This window comes from Pristis pectinata, chromosome 23, assembly GCF_009764475.1.
Source record: "Pristis pectinata isolate sPriPec2 chromosome 23, sPriPec2.1.pri, whole genome shotgun sequence".
NCBI lineage: Eukaryota > Metazoa > Chordata > Chondrichthyes > Rhinopristiformes > Pristidae > Pristis > Pristis pectinata.
Window position 1 is genome coordinate 27747298 of NC_067427.1, and position 16271 is coordinate 27763568.

Consider the following 16271-nt stretch of genomic DNA (forward strand, 5'->3'; position numbering starts at 1 on the left):
TTACCAGGTCCTATTTCACTTCCATTCTCTCCCCCTCATCATCCTGAACCCTTCACCACCTCATCCTACTTGTACCTCCATTCAAAAGGGCCATATTCTGTTCCCACACCAACACTATAGTTTGTTCTTGAGCAGGCCTGCAGCTCGTCTTGCCACACAGTAACTAGAACGTGGCACAGTACTGGAGCTGCAACCTGACCAGCTTGTATTAGGGTGACACGATGATACAGCAATTAGTGTATCTGGAGAGTCGAGTTCAGTCCTGACAGATGTCTGTGGAGTGGGTCTGCACATTCTCCTGGTGGGTTTCACCCAGATACTCCAGTTTCCTCCCGCAGTCCAAAGCTGTGCTTGTAGGTAAACTGGCTGCTGTAAATTACCCCTTCATATAGGTCGGTAGCAAAAGCAGAGGAGTTGATGGGCATGTGAAAAATAAATTGCAGAGCTATTGGGAAAATGAGAGGGAGAACGGGACTGATGTCACTGCTCTACTGGATGCTGGCATGAGCTCGATGGGTGAATGGCCTCCTGTGTAGTATTAAGAATAACCAGAATTAGTGAGTTTAATCATGGCTTCCTTAGTCACGCAGTCAGCTGGTTATGTAAGAGAAAGTGCATTTATAAAGCTTCTTTCATTATTTCCCAAAATACTTTACAGCTACTGAAGTACTTCTTGAACTCTAGTCATGCAGAAGACAGAGCAGGACTTGGTAAACAGTCAGTCCCCATAAACATCAATGGAACAAATGACCAGAATATCTGTTTTAACAATGTTAGCTGAGAGAATCATCCTACTATTTTTCCAGATTAGGCTGTGGATCTTACACATCTGCCCAAGGAGGCGGATAAAGATTCATTTTAAAATGCCCGCATTACTGCGTTGGAGTGTCAAGCCTTGATTTGGAGCATCTACAGTCAAACAAATTGAACGTATTCAGAAACAAGAGTGCGATCACTGAACCTCAGCTAACACCATTGAAGCAGTCCAACATTCTTTTGACTTTGAGGTTTGTTCCTGTCTGTTGCAAGACAGGTTGCACAGTTGTCACCAATGCTGGTGGTGAAGGAGACATGGTGTTGCATTAGGATGATCAGTCAAAAATTGTAATGATACATCAAACGTTATCAGATTTGGTACAACTGTCTTATAAGGAGTGACAAATAGGCCTAGCATTAATATTAATCCAGGTGACCTTGTAGACACAACTTCATGAGTTTCCAGTCCAATGCTTACCTGACATTCTTGAGCATATAAAGAACCTCAGAGGGCAAGTGGGAATTTTTCACATCAAATTCAGTCAGATCAGCCTCGAGCAACGAGGAGGGAGGCTCCTTTGGCTGCAGTATTGGAGGCTCCTTCTTGAGCCGGAGGATCCTACGAAGAACACAGGTAAACCATATTAGCATTCCAAATAGAAGTCATAAGTCATTCACATTTTTTCTTTTCTTTTTAATTTGCTGGGAAGCAATTTGTGTAACATGATTATAACTGATGGCTTGAGTAAACTTAACATTAACACAATGATTATCATTAACTATTAATGTGTTCCCATATTCAGTGTAAAAACTCTCAGCACTTCACCCTGAACAGAAGGTCCCTTTGACCAATGCTCACTCACCATCTACAGTGTTCAGAATTCTTAACTAAATGATTGCATTTAAAGGCTACCATGTTGAAATAGGGTCACAAGTTAATTCTGAGGCAACAGCCATTTGAGGGTCTGAAGAATAAAAGCATCAAACCTCAAAAGTTAAGTTAAACAAAAATAAAAGGATGCAGCAAATCCACCAAACCCAGATCTGAACAAGGGTGACAATCAACAAACACTTCTCATCACAACAGAAAAATTGGTGTTTCAGAAAATTGGTGTTGCACCAGAACTCTAATGTTACCGACCAATCTAGTGAGAAGTAAAACAAACTCTAAACCAAAGGACAGTCAGTTCTACCTGAGACGTAGAATTAACCATCAGCTACAACGCTGCAATTTGTCATCCACATTCTCCCTCACCTGGAACTCTAGCCCACGCACAGAGTGGCCTTTGAAAGCAACACTCCCTACAAAGAACGCGCCATTACATAGAAACCCCTGAAGTTGGAAGTGAACTCACCCATCAACTTTACATGACACCGTGTACATGAAATTAATTGCTGCTGGAGTCAGAACTTTGCAGGTATAAAGAGGCACTAACTAATTGCAAGACAACAGCCACTTGAGAGTTTAAGGTATGAAACATTCAAACCTCAAATTAAATGGAGCAACAACCACCAAAAAAAAAATCAGACTCGTTCCCTCACCACCCCCCGCCCCAGCCTATCCCCTTTCAATCCTCAATCCCAGGTTTCAATGAATTCACCACTCAATAGGACAACAATCAGCAGCAGCAGGTCATCCGGACATTTGAACCCACTCTGCCCTTCACTTATGTCGTGGCTCATCTACCTCAGTGCCATTTTCCTGAACTATTCCCACATCCCCCTATACCCTAAATATCCGGAAATCTATGGATTACCATTTGAATGAGCATAATGACTGAGCTTCCACAGCCCTCCAAGGTACAGTATTCCAAAGATTGCCCACCCTCTGAATGAAGAAATCTTGGAATCGTGCAGCACAGAGACTGGCCCTTCTGCCCACTGTGTCCATGCCCACCATCAAGAACCCATCAACATTAATCCCATTTTCAAGCACTTGGCCTGTTGCCTTCTGTCCTGGCAATTCCAGTGCCCCTCCTCTCCATGCTAAAAGGGCTTGCCCCTCACTCAGAGGGGCACACCAATCGATTCTGGTTCCCTCAACCAGGGAAAACATCCTCCCTGCACCCAGCATGTCGAGTCCAGTGAGAATTTTGAGAGTTTCACTGAGATCACCTCTGATTCTTAAGTCAAGAGTACATACACCTAGTTTACTACAAGTCCTGCCCCAGCTTACGAACGCCCGACTTATGCACAGCAGTACTTGTGAATGAGCGTTTGGGAGACTGGCAGGAAGGATTTGCCAGCTGCTGCAGACATCTTCTGCCACGTGGGAACTTGGTTTACGGCCGCATTTCCGACTTGTGAACTGTTCGGGTTACAAACAGTTCACAGGAACAGAACCCTGCCGTAACCTGGGGAGAACCCAAGTTCTCTCCTCATTCAACAAACCCACCATCCCCAGAACCAGCCTAGTAAATCTTCACTGCACTCCCTATACAGCAAATAATCCTTTTTTAGGCAAGGAAATTAAAAAAAAGTGGTCCAGATGTATTCTCACCGAGGCCCTAAATAACTGCAGTAAGGCAGCTTTACTCTTCTACTCAGATCCCCTCATAATAAAAGCCAACGTAACATTCGCCCTCCTAACTGATCGCTGTAACTCCATGTTTGCTTTCAGTGATGTGTATGAGGATATGTAGGTCCCTTTGATTGTCAACATTTCCCAATCTGTCACCACTTCAAAAAATCTCTGCTCGTGTTTTGTGCAAAGCGGATGACCTCACATTTTTCCACTTCATATTCTGTCTTTCACATTCTCACCCACTCACTCAGCCTGTCGACATCCTCTTTACAACCTCCTCAGTACTCATGATCCTGCCTAATTCTGAAACATGAAAAGAAAAACTTGGAAATACGACATTTGATCCCCTCAGTGCAATTGTTATTATAGATCGTGTATAGCTCAGACCCAAGCACAGATCCCTGCGGTGCCCATTAGTCACAGCCTGCCAATGAGCTTATTACATCTTATTGCTTACAGTCCGTTGACCAGTTCTCAACACATGCCAGTATATTTGTCCCAATTCATCTCACACCATTTAAGTACTTTATAATTTTTCCTCAGGAAAACCTCACATAATCTCTCCTTGCCTTTCATTTGCTATATTTCTGCTGGCTCGCTCTTCCCTGAATCTTCCTGCAGACTGTATCACCCTCACACCCCGATGGCATCAGCAGCAAACGTGGGTACGTTACACTCAGCCTCTTCATTAATACAGATGGTAAATAGCCAAGGCAAAGAACAGACCTCTAAGGCACCCCATTATTTCTGCCTCAGAACACACAACCTGATTCAAAATACCCAATTCCCATGTTGGGCCCACAATGTGTTGCTCTAGAAAACTGACTCAAATGCATTCCATGAACTTGTCCTCAAAGCTACCTATCCCAATTTGACTTACTTGAGTGTTTGATTTTCTACACCATTGCCTATGTCACAGTGATCAGCTGTAGTTCCAACACAAACGCTTGAATCATCTGCAAATTTGAGTACCTATCCATTATCTCTATTCTGTTTCCTGTCCTTGGTCAACTTTTGAGCAATCAGTAACTCGCGTTCAGTCCCCTGGCCTCAACATCAGCTGAGACCTAGGGAATTAATCAAATGCCTTCTCTAAGTTCATACATTTAACCTCCAGAGATAATCCACTGTCCAGTACTTTAGACCACTAAAGTTTTGTCAGGTATGATCTACCCTTCATAAATCCATGCTATTAGATCACAGAAATTTTTCATGGAATTCATTGTGTGTGGAGGCAGAGGACACGGGCAAGGTTTTCTTTGAATATTTTGAGACCGACCACAAAAGAGAGTTGCCAACATCATAGTTAAGACTAATAAATGCAAAATACAGAATGGAATAATCATTGTAAAAGAGGAAGAATTAAGAGGTTTAGCATTTTTTAAAATGGACAAGTCAACAGGCCAGTATGAGATATATCCCAGCCTACTAAAAGCAAAGGTAGAAACTGCAGGGGCTCTGAGCATAATTTGTCAGTCCTTCCTGGCTACAGCAGCGTCAAAGGATTGGAAAACAGCAAGCACTGTACTGTTTAAAAAGAGAACAAGGGATAAATAAATTAAATCCAGGTAAACTAAGCTTAACTTCAGTGGGTGGGAAAATTATTGTAATTTATTTAAAGTCTGAACTTTCATTAAGAGACAGGTTACCCAGGGACAGTAAACCTGGATTTAAGGAAAGATCAGGTCAGACTGACTTAATTGAATTATTTCTGAGGTAATGAGGAAAGTCACTGAGGAAAGCGTGTCCGATGTAGTGTACATGGATTTTAGCAAAGCTTTTTACAAGTTCGAAGCAGGTAGACTGGTAAAAGCCCACGAGATCAAAAGGCAGAATGCTGAATTGGATCAGTGGCAGGTAGGGGTAATAGGTTAACAGGTTTTTTTTTGTCTGGAAGGTACCTGTGGGGTTTCACGCACTCGATATTTTGTCCCTTGCATTCTGTAATGTATAGTATTGAGTCAGACCAAAATACATGGAGCATGATAGAGATTTGGCAGAGGATAAAATAACTGGCTGGTGGCTGATAGAGAAGAGCAAAGCTTTAGACTGCAGGAAGATACAGATGACCTGGTCAGTCAAGGAGAAAAGACTTTAATCCAGACAAGTTTGATGGAATGTTTTTGAGAAGGCAAAATAAGGCAGGGAAATTTGGAATAAATGAGTGGTAATCGAGTGCAATGGAAAGAAAGTGTATGCCTACAGATCCTTAAAAGCAGCAACTCAGATCAGCAAGATGGTTAAAAAAAATACTTACAGGATGCTTTCCTTTACTAACCTCAACACAGAATACAAAAACAAGGAGGCTATGCAAAGGCTGATCTACACTGAGCACTGTACACAGTTCTGGTCACTGCACAATGCAGGAAAGGTGCATTTCAACTGGAAATGGTGCCGAGGAGATTTACCTGAAGATTGCTGGGACTGGAAACCTGTAGTTATAAAGGAAAGACTGTACAAGCTGGGGTTGCTTTCTTTGGAGACAGAGGGGAGACCAAATTGAAGTGTATAAAGAGAGGCTGAAAGTAAATATGAAGGTCCCACTTCCCTTAACAGAGGAGCACAGATTTAAATTGAAAGGAAGAATGGAGGGGAGATGAAGAAAATATCATCCAGAGGTAGGGGGTGTTTGAAGCTCACTGCTAGAAAGGGCGTTAGAGACAAACCCTCATCACATTGGAAAAATACTTGTTTACATGAAGAACCATAACCTTGCAGGGCTACAGACTTAGTGTTGGAAGGCAGGATTTGGTTGGGTAGCTCTTTCTGACCACATACAAAGAGCCAAATGGCCTATGTTGTCAATTTTCCAATATTCGCACACTTTACCTTTAAAAATAGACACGATTAATTTACCAATAGATGGTTTATTAAAAAGACCTGTTATTCCCCCATTTTCCCTCCCTCATCTTTCTTAACAAACTGGCACGTGCTATTTTCTGATCTATGATAAATAGTTCCCAATGACTTTTCATTGAAGTAGCCAGCAAACCAAAATACTGAGCCATCAAGGAGATGCTACCTGTTTCCCTCTGCAACTGTTGCCATCTAGTGTTTCCTGATTTTAGTTCCGATTCCCAATTTTAGTTCAGATTCCTCTTTTGTTTTAAGTATATAGGCATTACTTAAGGTCAAATATCAAATAAACAATAATAAACAAATATCAAATCCTAAGAAACCATAACTCTGCGGGTACATGTTAGAACCTCTCCCTGGAACTCCAAAACATTACCAACACAACTAAACAGGAAACAAGAAGTTACTTGGGGAGGAGAGAGTGAGCCATTCCAAAATCATCCTTCAAATATATCCCAAAGTAGGTGAATAATTGGCTTTTTGTTTTAAATCAAGAAAGTGTAATTTTATTTGTTCTAGCAGTTGCAGGAAACACAGCACAGCTGATGGGAAACAAGACCACGATCTGGCCAAGGACACTGAAGGAATCCACCACTTCTGTCCTTCCCTTTCATCAGAATAGGTATAATTATACTAAAACAATTTGCACTGTGTACCTTCTAGCCAGGTTCAGTACCTTCTGCCTCTTCCTCAACCTCTGACGAGGCATGTTGTTTCCAACCAGCGATGAAGTAGAGAGCTTCACCTGGAATTTAAAAGAATGCAGATTATAGGCAGCAGCCAAATGTCCTGCACTGTTTGAAACATTCTTTCATGACTGCTCAAAACATGCAACTTGGGAAGGAATCCATTTACACCGTTTAAAAGACCTCCCTTGTCCAAGTAGTTAGAGGTTGGTATCTTTGCTCCCTGGAACACAAGAAGATTCGAAGAACAACACAGGAAAGGTACAGAAATAGGCCACCTGGTCCCTCAAGCCTGCCCCACCATTCAGTATCACGGCCAATCTGCTGCAGGCCTCAACGCCTCCTCTGTGCCAGATCCCCATAGCCCTCAATTCCCTGGTGTTTCAAAAAAAATGCATCTCCCTCCATTTTAAATACCTTTAATGATCCAGCTCCCACAACACTCTTGGGTAGAGAATTCCAGAGTCACTACTCTCTGCGAGAAAAAATTTTATGTACCTCACTTTTAAATAGATGAGATATCTTTATTAGTCACACTTACATCAAAACACACAGTGAAAGACATCTTTTGCGTAGTGTGTTCTGGGGGCAGCCTGCAAGTGTTGCGACGCCTTCAGTGCCAACATAGCATGCCCACAACTTCCTAATTATTATGTCTTTGGAATGTGGGAGGAAACCAGAGCACCCGAAGGAAACCCACACAGACATGGGGAGAATGTAGAAACTCCTTAAAGACAGCAGCGGGAATTGAAGCTGGGTCGCTGGCGCTGTAATAGCGTTACGCTAACCACTACATTACCGTGCCTGCCCACAAATAATCAACCCTTTATCTTGTAACCATGTCCAATAGGTTAGAAGACCAAAGTCAGGGCATCCAGCCAATATGACAAGGAGAAGGACCATGAAACATTCAAATACCTTCCTTGCATCACAAACCCCAACGGTGCTGTAAACATCCAAGTGATGCCCCATCCCAAACAAAGTAACCCTGGGCCTCTGTGTTCAGTATAACTGAGGACAGGAAGGGTGGATAAAGAAATGTGTACAAATGACCTTCTCATCCAGGATCAACAAGGTACAGGAGAAACATGGGGGTGGCTGAAGGAGATTCCAGCTCCTCACTTCCACCCAAAAACTGCATGGGAGAGAAAAACTCCGATAACCTGGTATCTGATGGTTTGGAAATTCTGATGGTTCAGCATCTGGCTCACTCATTGGTACACTAGGTCCTCATTATCCGCAGATCCACATTCCCCTGAAGCCAGCTATATATTACTAGGAGCATGGGCCAGGAACGTGGGTAGGTCTGCGGCCAAAGCCGGGGTCTGCAGCATGGGCTGGCTGTGCAGCCAGGAGCACTTATAGGTTTCAGTCTGTTTAATGAGCTGAAACGTACCGGATCCTGGTTCCCACACTCCCTTTAAACTCACTGTGGCTCAGTGTCCAGCTCTCTTTAACTCACCAGGTTCACCAAAAAATTTATGTTTTATGTTTAAAACATTTATAGAATCATGGAGCACTACAGCACAGAAACAGACCCTTCGGCCCATCTAGTCCATGCCGCCTGATCATCTGCCTAGTCCCATTGACCTGCTCCTGGACCATATCCCTCCCTGTCCAAACCTCTCTTAAATCTACCAGCTTCCGCTGGCAGCTCATTCCACACTTGCACCACTCTCTGAGTGAATAAGTTTCCCCTCAGATTCCCCTTAAATATTTCACCTTTCACCCTAAACCTATGTCCTCTAGTTCTAGTCTCACCCAACCGTAGGGGAAAAACCCTGCATGTGTTCACCCCAGCTCTACCCCCTATAATTTTTTATACCTCTATAAGAGTGAGGGAGGAACATAGTAGTTACACCTTATACAATTTCAATGTAGCATCCCAACTCCTGATTTATGAAGGTCAATACCAAAAGCTCTCTCTACGATCCTATTTATCGGTGATGCCACTTTCAAGGAACTATGGACCTGTATTCCCAGATTCCTCTGTTCTACCACACACCTCAGAGCCCTGCCATTCACTGTGCAAATCTTACCCTGGTTTGTCCTCCCAAAGTGCATCACCTCACACGTGTCTGCATTAAATTCCATCTGCCATTTTCCAGCCCATTTTCCAAGCTGGTCAAGATCACACTACAAGCTTTGATAGCCTTCCTCGCTATCCACTATGCTCCCAATCTTGGTGTCATCTGCAAATTTGCTGATCCAGTTTACGACATCATCTGAATCATTAATATAGATAACAACAGACCCAGCACCAATCCCTGCAGCACATCACTAGTCACAGGCCTCCAGTTCAAGAGACACATAGCTTATAGATATAAATTTATGTGATAAGTTTAAAATGAAAAGTGAAATAAAAGTTTGTTGGAGTAATACATGTAACATCCAATAGTCTGGGAAATCTGTGAATTGGCACCAAAGTCCTGAGAGTGTCAGATTATTGGACTTCTATTGACCTAACTTGATCCTGACTGGCTGGTGCGAGGTACTGAGTATCTAACAATGAGCTGGGTGGTCGTCGCTCACTAAGCCAGACCTTCTGACCAAGGCCCACTCACCAGATCACCATCTCTGGGCCTTTGTGACAGGGGCAGGACCAGTGTCTACAAACCCCCCAGCTCCACCGAGACTGTGGGGTACACTTAGCGTGAGTGTCCTCAGGCCAAGTGAGGGACCAGAAGGCATGTGGTCTCTGGCTCAGCCTGGGACAGGGCAGGGCTGCTTCTAATATTTTCTCCATGATTCTTGATGTCCTAACATTGTTATCAGGACCCAACATTCACCCGGGGCCAGTGCGCATCAGGGAGAGCAAGAAGATCAAGTCAATGAGCTTTGCCCCCCTCCTCTCCCTTCCCCATCCCAGAGTGTCCGACTAGTCCACCGTGGGATGGAGACTCCAAACCAGGAGAACAGCCAGGAGGGACAGAGGTGGCACCTGAGCAAAGATCAGGGCTCCTTCTCCCACCTTCTCCTGGTCCGATCCACAGGCGTCACTTTGGAGAATCGTTCACAACAGTTTATTTCTCTTAGAAACCAGGCTGACAATAATTCCTGCCACTCTGTGTTGATGCTCAGTAACAAAGTTACTGAGAGGAGATGAGGGATGAGTGGTTGGGTTGGGGGTGGACGGGTAATATCTATACTACAAGACCTGGTATGATCAGCAAGGTGGGTACCAAACTGTCCTCTGCCTATCTACCCCAGTGCCAACATAGCCCCAAGCAGCATTCACATCGCACACAGATACATCATACAGCAAAGTCTACCTCACTGCCCAATACCAATGCTAAAGATATTGTGTGGTTTTAAGTCAAAACCATGCATTTGCTGCCTGCCCAGCATCACCATCGAGCTGGCTTTGTTTTGTTTGCAGGATTAATTGTGCACTGATACACTTGAGGTTTTAAAATCTATAGATCTAGTGGCAGCGTATGCATATGTACCTACTGGGTCATCAGCTCCTGTGAAAGATTGAACAGATTACCTTTACCAACAAAGCATGAGCTGCTCTTGAAAATTTTTTGGAAACAAACCTGTATTCAAACCTCAATAAAAAGGGATTCAATTATACTGAAGAGTGGTGGAATCACACAGTACAGAAACAGGCTTTGCAGCCCCCTGTGCCCATTTATACCGATGCCATTTTCCAGCTCTTGACCCAGAGCCTTCTCTGCCTTGATGATTCAAAAGCTCATCCTTATACCTTTTAAATGTTGGGAGTCTCCATGTTCCAGATTACCCCAAAATTTTTCTTCAGATCCCCTTTTAACCTTCTACTCCTTATCCTAAAGGGTTTCCCTCTGGCTTTACACACATCCGCTATGGGAAAGAGTTTCCTACTAACTACCATATTTATGGCCCTCACAATACCTCCATCAGATCCCCCACTACCACCTCCACTCCAAGGAAAACAAACCCCACCCTATCTAATCTCTCCTCAGAGCCGAAATGCTCCACCCCAGGCAACATCCTGGCCAATCTCCTCTGTACCCTCTCCAGTCCTTCAGCTACCAGGATAGGATTAAGTTATTGGGTTTAAATCTGTACGGTAGTTTTTTTTAATGCATTTACATTCTAGGTCATAATACATTTTGCTTTGTTCATAAACATGCAAGCATGTAGCTCGCAGAGGAAAATTTCATCACCACCTTCCTCAACATCTGGAATAACCAAGAAAATTCAGGTGTCCTCATTACTCATTGAGTTGAAAAACAAGTTTTTGGTGGTCTGGTGTCCTCAGCAGACCAGGGAGCTGGACACTTGAGCTCCCACACACACTGATGAGACCATTGTGGCTTGGGTTTCACTGAAGGGAGAGACTGCTGGACTCCACTGTGAATGCAGCAGTCCAACAGCATCTCTGAGGTGTTACTAACAGATGAAAAGGTGCTGGCCATCAGCCAGCTGTCCTGCACAACACAAGGTGAAAAGGGGAAAACCCAAAACAACTTCACATGCTAAGACCCAATCCCATCCAAAAACAAAATCTCAAAACTGGCACACAAGACTGAGATCTGCAAAACTATAAGGATTTATTGTTGAAAACAAGCTGACAGGACAAGTGCTGCAATCCAGCCTTATTTGCTTGACGTTTCTCCAGTTTCTCTTATCAAATTAAACTGAACTAAAGTGCTCATTTGTGAGGATCAAGCGCCACCCTCTGGTGCTCATGAAGTAGTGCCAGGATGCCTGCACTTTATCACATATTGAACGTTTCTCAGTTCATGTGTGTCATGGGAAGGGAGCCAACTGCTGTACCACAGAGTATTTCTTACTTTAGGCACCCACTGCGAGCTTCAAAGTACTCCCCACTTATACTGGAGCTCAAACCGGAGCAAATCTTTGTGGTATTCCCCATTTGCAGAAAAGCATTCCCTCCTGCATTAATCTAGCATACACCTATTGTTTATACTGTCTCAGGTAATGTTAATTAGCAATGAGTCATACAGCATGGAAACAGGCTCTTCAGCCCAACTGGGCCATGCTGACCAAGATGCCCGCATATGGCCCATAACCTTCTAAACCTTTCCCATCCATGTACCTGTCCAACTATCTTTTAAAGTTAGAAGACTTGGTTTGGATTTGTTCTCTACACCCACACCCACTGGTAACTTGGGCCAACAGACCAAATGCATGCATGGAGGGGACAGACTTGAGAATGGCATTGGCATGGGTGCCGATGCATGGCCATGTGGTGAGGGGAGGGTAGTGAGCTTGTAAAGACAGGAAGAGTCATGCACAGGTGTGCATACACAACACGCATGCAAAGGAAGAATGAGAAAGAAGCACTTTTATCCCTACAAAACACTGCGAGAGGCAGAAGAGTAAGGTGTGAAGTAGGTCCTCAATAGTTAAAAAAAACATCAAAACAGTGCAGCACAGTTGTTGTCACACAGCTCCAGCAACACAGGTTCAATCCTGACCTCTGGCATTGCCCGTCTGGAGTCTGCACATTCTTGGTGAATGTGTGGGTTCCTCCCACATCCCAAACTCATGCCGATAGGTTAATCAGCTACTATAACCTAATCCTAGTGTAGGTGGGTGACAAGGGGGGAGGGTCAGGGGTCCATGGACATGCCAGAGAGAGGATAAAGTTACAGAGAAATAAGTGGAGGAATGGAACTGATAAAACGCTTCAGAGCTGGCATAGGCTCGATGGGCTGAATGGCTGCCTCCTATGTCATGAGAAAATGTGCACAATATGTGAGAACATGAAAACTGTCAAACCCACAAGACATATCAGTGAGTGTATATGGTTAGTATCCAACATAAACCACTTCACCATAATCACTGTGTTTAATTCATGCCCAATTCAAGGTCCAGGAGGAATAAAATAAACAGAACAAGTGGTGTCTCCCACCATATCTGTTCAGATCTAGTGCAGAGCAGCACAGCGATAGGTGTGGGAGCAGCATTACTGCCCTGTGAACCAGTGGAGGAACAGACCTTATAAAGACATGATAAAGACAATTAAATGTTCAGATGATCAAATGCACAACAAACATCAGCAGGAGGAACTCAGTGGATCAAGCAGCATTTGTGGGAGGAAAGGAATTGTCGACGTTTCGGGTCGAAACCTTGCATCAGGGCTGACAACTCAGAGAAAACAACAAATCCACGAGTCTTCAGTCCTGATGCAGGGTTTTGACCCAAAACGTTGACAATTCCATCCCTCCCACAGATGCTGCTCGACCCGCTGAGTTCCTCCAGCAGATAGATTGTTACTCCAGATTCCAGTGTCTGCAGTCCCTTGTGTCTCCAAATAAATACACAAGTTGATTACAGTCCATTTTTAAATTCTTGCTGCTTTAAAAACAAAGCCAAATTACCTTTCTCATGATCTTTCGTCCATAGAACATCACTTTGTCTCTCTTTCGGAATCTGTATCGGGGCACACCCTGCTGCTGTTGTCCTACAAGAGAAATGAAAACCACACAAAAGGTGAGAAAGTTACCTACAAAATGAATGGAAACAGGGACTAGCCATAGGTCAACTTTCCCAGCCATTAAAATGTGCTTTGGCCCTTCCCCAACAGAATGAAGATCAAGGTCCTGTTCTTGACCACACTGAGATACTTCTCCATACTGACATCAAAGCATTATTGATAACATCAAGGCTCAGCTTTGATGAACCTCGTGATCAAACACCTTGCTGGCACCATGAATGGTGACTGCCCTTTGAAAACCAAGAGCGAGACATGTCAATCTCCTTAGATCGCCAGTGTGTTACATGCAGGGAGAAAGAGCAGATAGGATCTCTGTTTACCATCTCATTGAAATGAAGGCCTCTTTGACTCAGTGGTACTCCCTCAGGAATGTACTAAAATATCAGCTATGGTAATGCATTCATATCTCTGGAGTGGATCTTAAAAAGAATTCTGATTCCAGGTGAGGATACCATCCCTAAACCATGGCCGAAATTCCAAATCAAGTTTTACCTCGCCCCTGATCTTATTGGCTTTCCTCATCTCCACCTTCAGTTTACTTATCAATAGAAAACAAGAAGAAAACTTGCTGTTAGCAACCTGCGGAGGACACTACAGGTTTGTGAAGAGCAAACTCAAATGGCAATATCCGTCAGTGTTACCACAGCCTAACAAACAGCTCAGGACTCCATCTCAAGTTTAACGTCACGTGATTAGGATGCTCTACTGTTTGCCTATCTACAAATAAAATGTGTCAAGTCAGTAGAGACCACAGGAATCAGAGAGATTTCCCCACCCAGAGAGAGAAACGTCTCTAATTAATATTCTCCAAAGTCACTGTTTTAACACAAAAACGTAACTACAGGATATCTCTTCCCTTTCCAGAAGGTAGGCAAGCCAGAGTAATCAGCTCAAGAAGAATCACTACTGCTCACTGACTTGTTCATATTTCAAGTAATTCTGTTATCAACAGCACCCAATTTCAAAACACCATCATGATTATAAAATGCAGATATTTATAAATCATATATGTTAGATAAGCAAAGAGAAAATTGATTCACAGTATCTGCTATAGTAACTTACTATTTAACCAGGTTTTCATGTTTTCAGGTGACATACAGCTAACACCAAAGTGAGTGACTGAACAAAACACCCGTCCTAATGGGATCTTTAGTGCAAAGAATGAAGACAATCAGAAACAGGACCATCTTCCTTCCTTATTCTAGGTGCTTGCACACACTATTCCAACGCTAAAAGATAACCACAAAGAAACTATGCAGGGAACTCGGAAGCACTTTGTCCCACCCCAGAGGGGAATAAGAATGTGGACCTTGCAGGTAGTAACTTGAAGCTACACACAAAACACTAGAGGAACTCAGCAGGTTGAGCAGCATCTATGGAGGGAAATGGACAGTTTGAGACCCTTCATCTGGACCAGATGAAGGAAATCAACCTGAAACATCGACTGTCCATTTCCCTCCATAGATGCTGCTCGTCCTGCTGAGTTCCTCCAGCGTTGTGTGTTGCTCCAGATTCCAGCATCTGCAGTCTCTTGTGCCTCCAGTAACTTGATGCTAATAGTATAGATGCAGTTTAAGGGGAAGCTGGAATTGAAATACAAGTGGGAAGGACAGGAGGTCTGTATAAGTGCCATCATGGTCTTAGTGGACTGAACAGGCTGCAGCGTTGCATATTCTACCTAATTAAAGGTCAACTCCTCCTCACTGTTTAAACACAAATGGCTCGCTCTCTACATTCTGTCTCCCTATTTAAATCACTTTCTGAACGTCACCCTATTTCTCACTTCACCCCAATCCTCACCACCCCCACCCTCCAAGTTCCTGAGCAATTTGAGCTGCAGCAACACATTTTCATAACTGTTTAAAATTCCAATGTTTTTTTAAAATATATGTGTGTATGTATATATACACACATACATATACACACACACACATATATATATATATATATATATATATATACACACACACACATATATATACACACACACACATATATATACACATACATACATACACACACATACATATACACACAGTGGCATGCAAAAGTTTGGGCACCCCTGGTCAAAATTTGTTATTGTGAATAGCTAAGCGAGTATAGGATGACCTGATTTCCAAAACGCATAAAGTTAAAGATGACACATTTCTTTAATATTTTAAGCAAGATTACTTTTTTTATTTCCATCTTTTACAGTTTCAAAATAACAAAAGAAGGAAAAGGGCCCGAAGCAAAAGTTTGGGCACCCTGCATGGTCAGTACTTAGTAACACCCCCTTTGGCAAGTATCATAGCTTGTAAATGCTTTCTGTAGCCAGCTAAGAGTCTTTCAATTCTTGTTTGGGGGATTTTCACCCATTCTTCCTTGCAAAAGGCTTCTAAGTTCTGAGAGATTCTTGGGCCGTCTTGCATGCATTGCTCTTTTGAGGTCTATCCACGGATTTTCGACGATGTTTAGGTCAGGGGACTGTGAGGGCCATGGCAAAACCTTCAGCTTGTGCCTCTTGAGGTAGTTCATTGTGGATTTTGAGGTGTGTTAAGGATCATTATCCTGTTGTAGAAGCCATCCTCTTTTCATCTTCAGCTTTTTTTTTTAAACAGACAGTGTGACATTTGCTTCCAGAATTCGCTGGTATTTAATTGAATTCATTCTTCCCCCTACCAGTGAAATGTTCCCCGTGCCACTGGCTGCAACACAAGCCCAAAGCATGATCGATCCACCCTCGTGCTTAACAGTTGGAGAGGTGTTCTTTTCATGAAATTCTGCACATTTTTCTCTCCAAACTTTCCTGCATCCTCACTACAAAATTCAGCGTCAGAAGTTTGCAAAGGAACATCTAAACAAGCCTAATGCATTTTGGAAACAAGTCCTGTGGACTGATGAAGTTAAAATAGAACTTTATGGCCGCAATGAGCAAAGGTATGTTTGGAGAAAAAAGGGTGCAGAATTTCATGAAAAGAACACTTCTCCAACTGTTAAGCATGGGGGTGGATCGATC

At 43.2% G+C, this 16271-nt stretch overlaps 1 protein-coding gene across 1 annotated transcript in view; it reads right to left on the reverse strand.

Moving 5' to 3' along the window:
• pnpla7b (patatin-like phospholipase domain containing 7b) overlaps positions 1-16271 on the reverse strand; it is a 251703-nt gene that overhangs the window by 208973 nt on the left and 26459 nt on the right. The window contains exons 5-7 of the mRNA XM_052037480.1: positions 13158-13240; positions 6793-6881; positions 1235-1375 (exon numbers count right to left, since the gene is read on the reverse strand). Coding sequence (XP_051893440.1) covers positions 1235-1375; positions 6793-6881; positions 13158-13240 — 313 coding nt within the window. The remainder of the gene's footprint in view (positions 1-1234; positions 1376-6792; positions 6882-13157; positions 13241-16271) is intronic.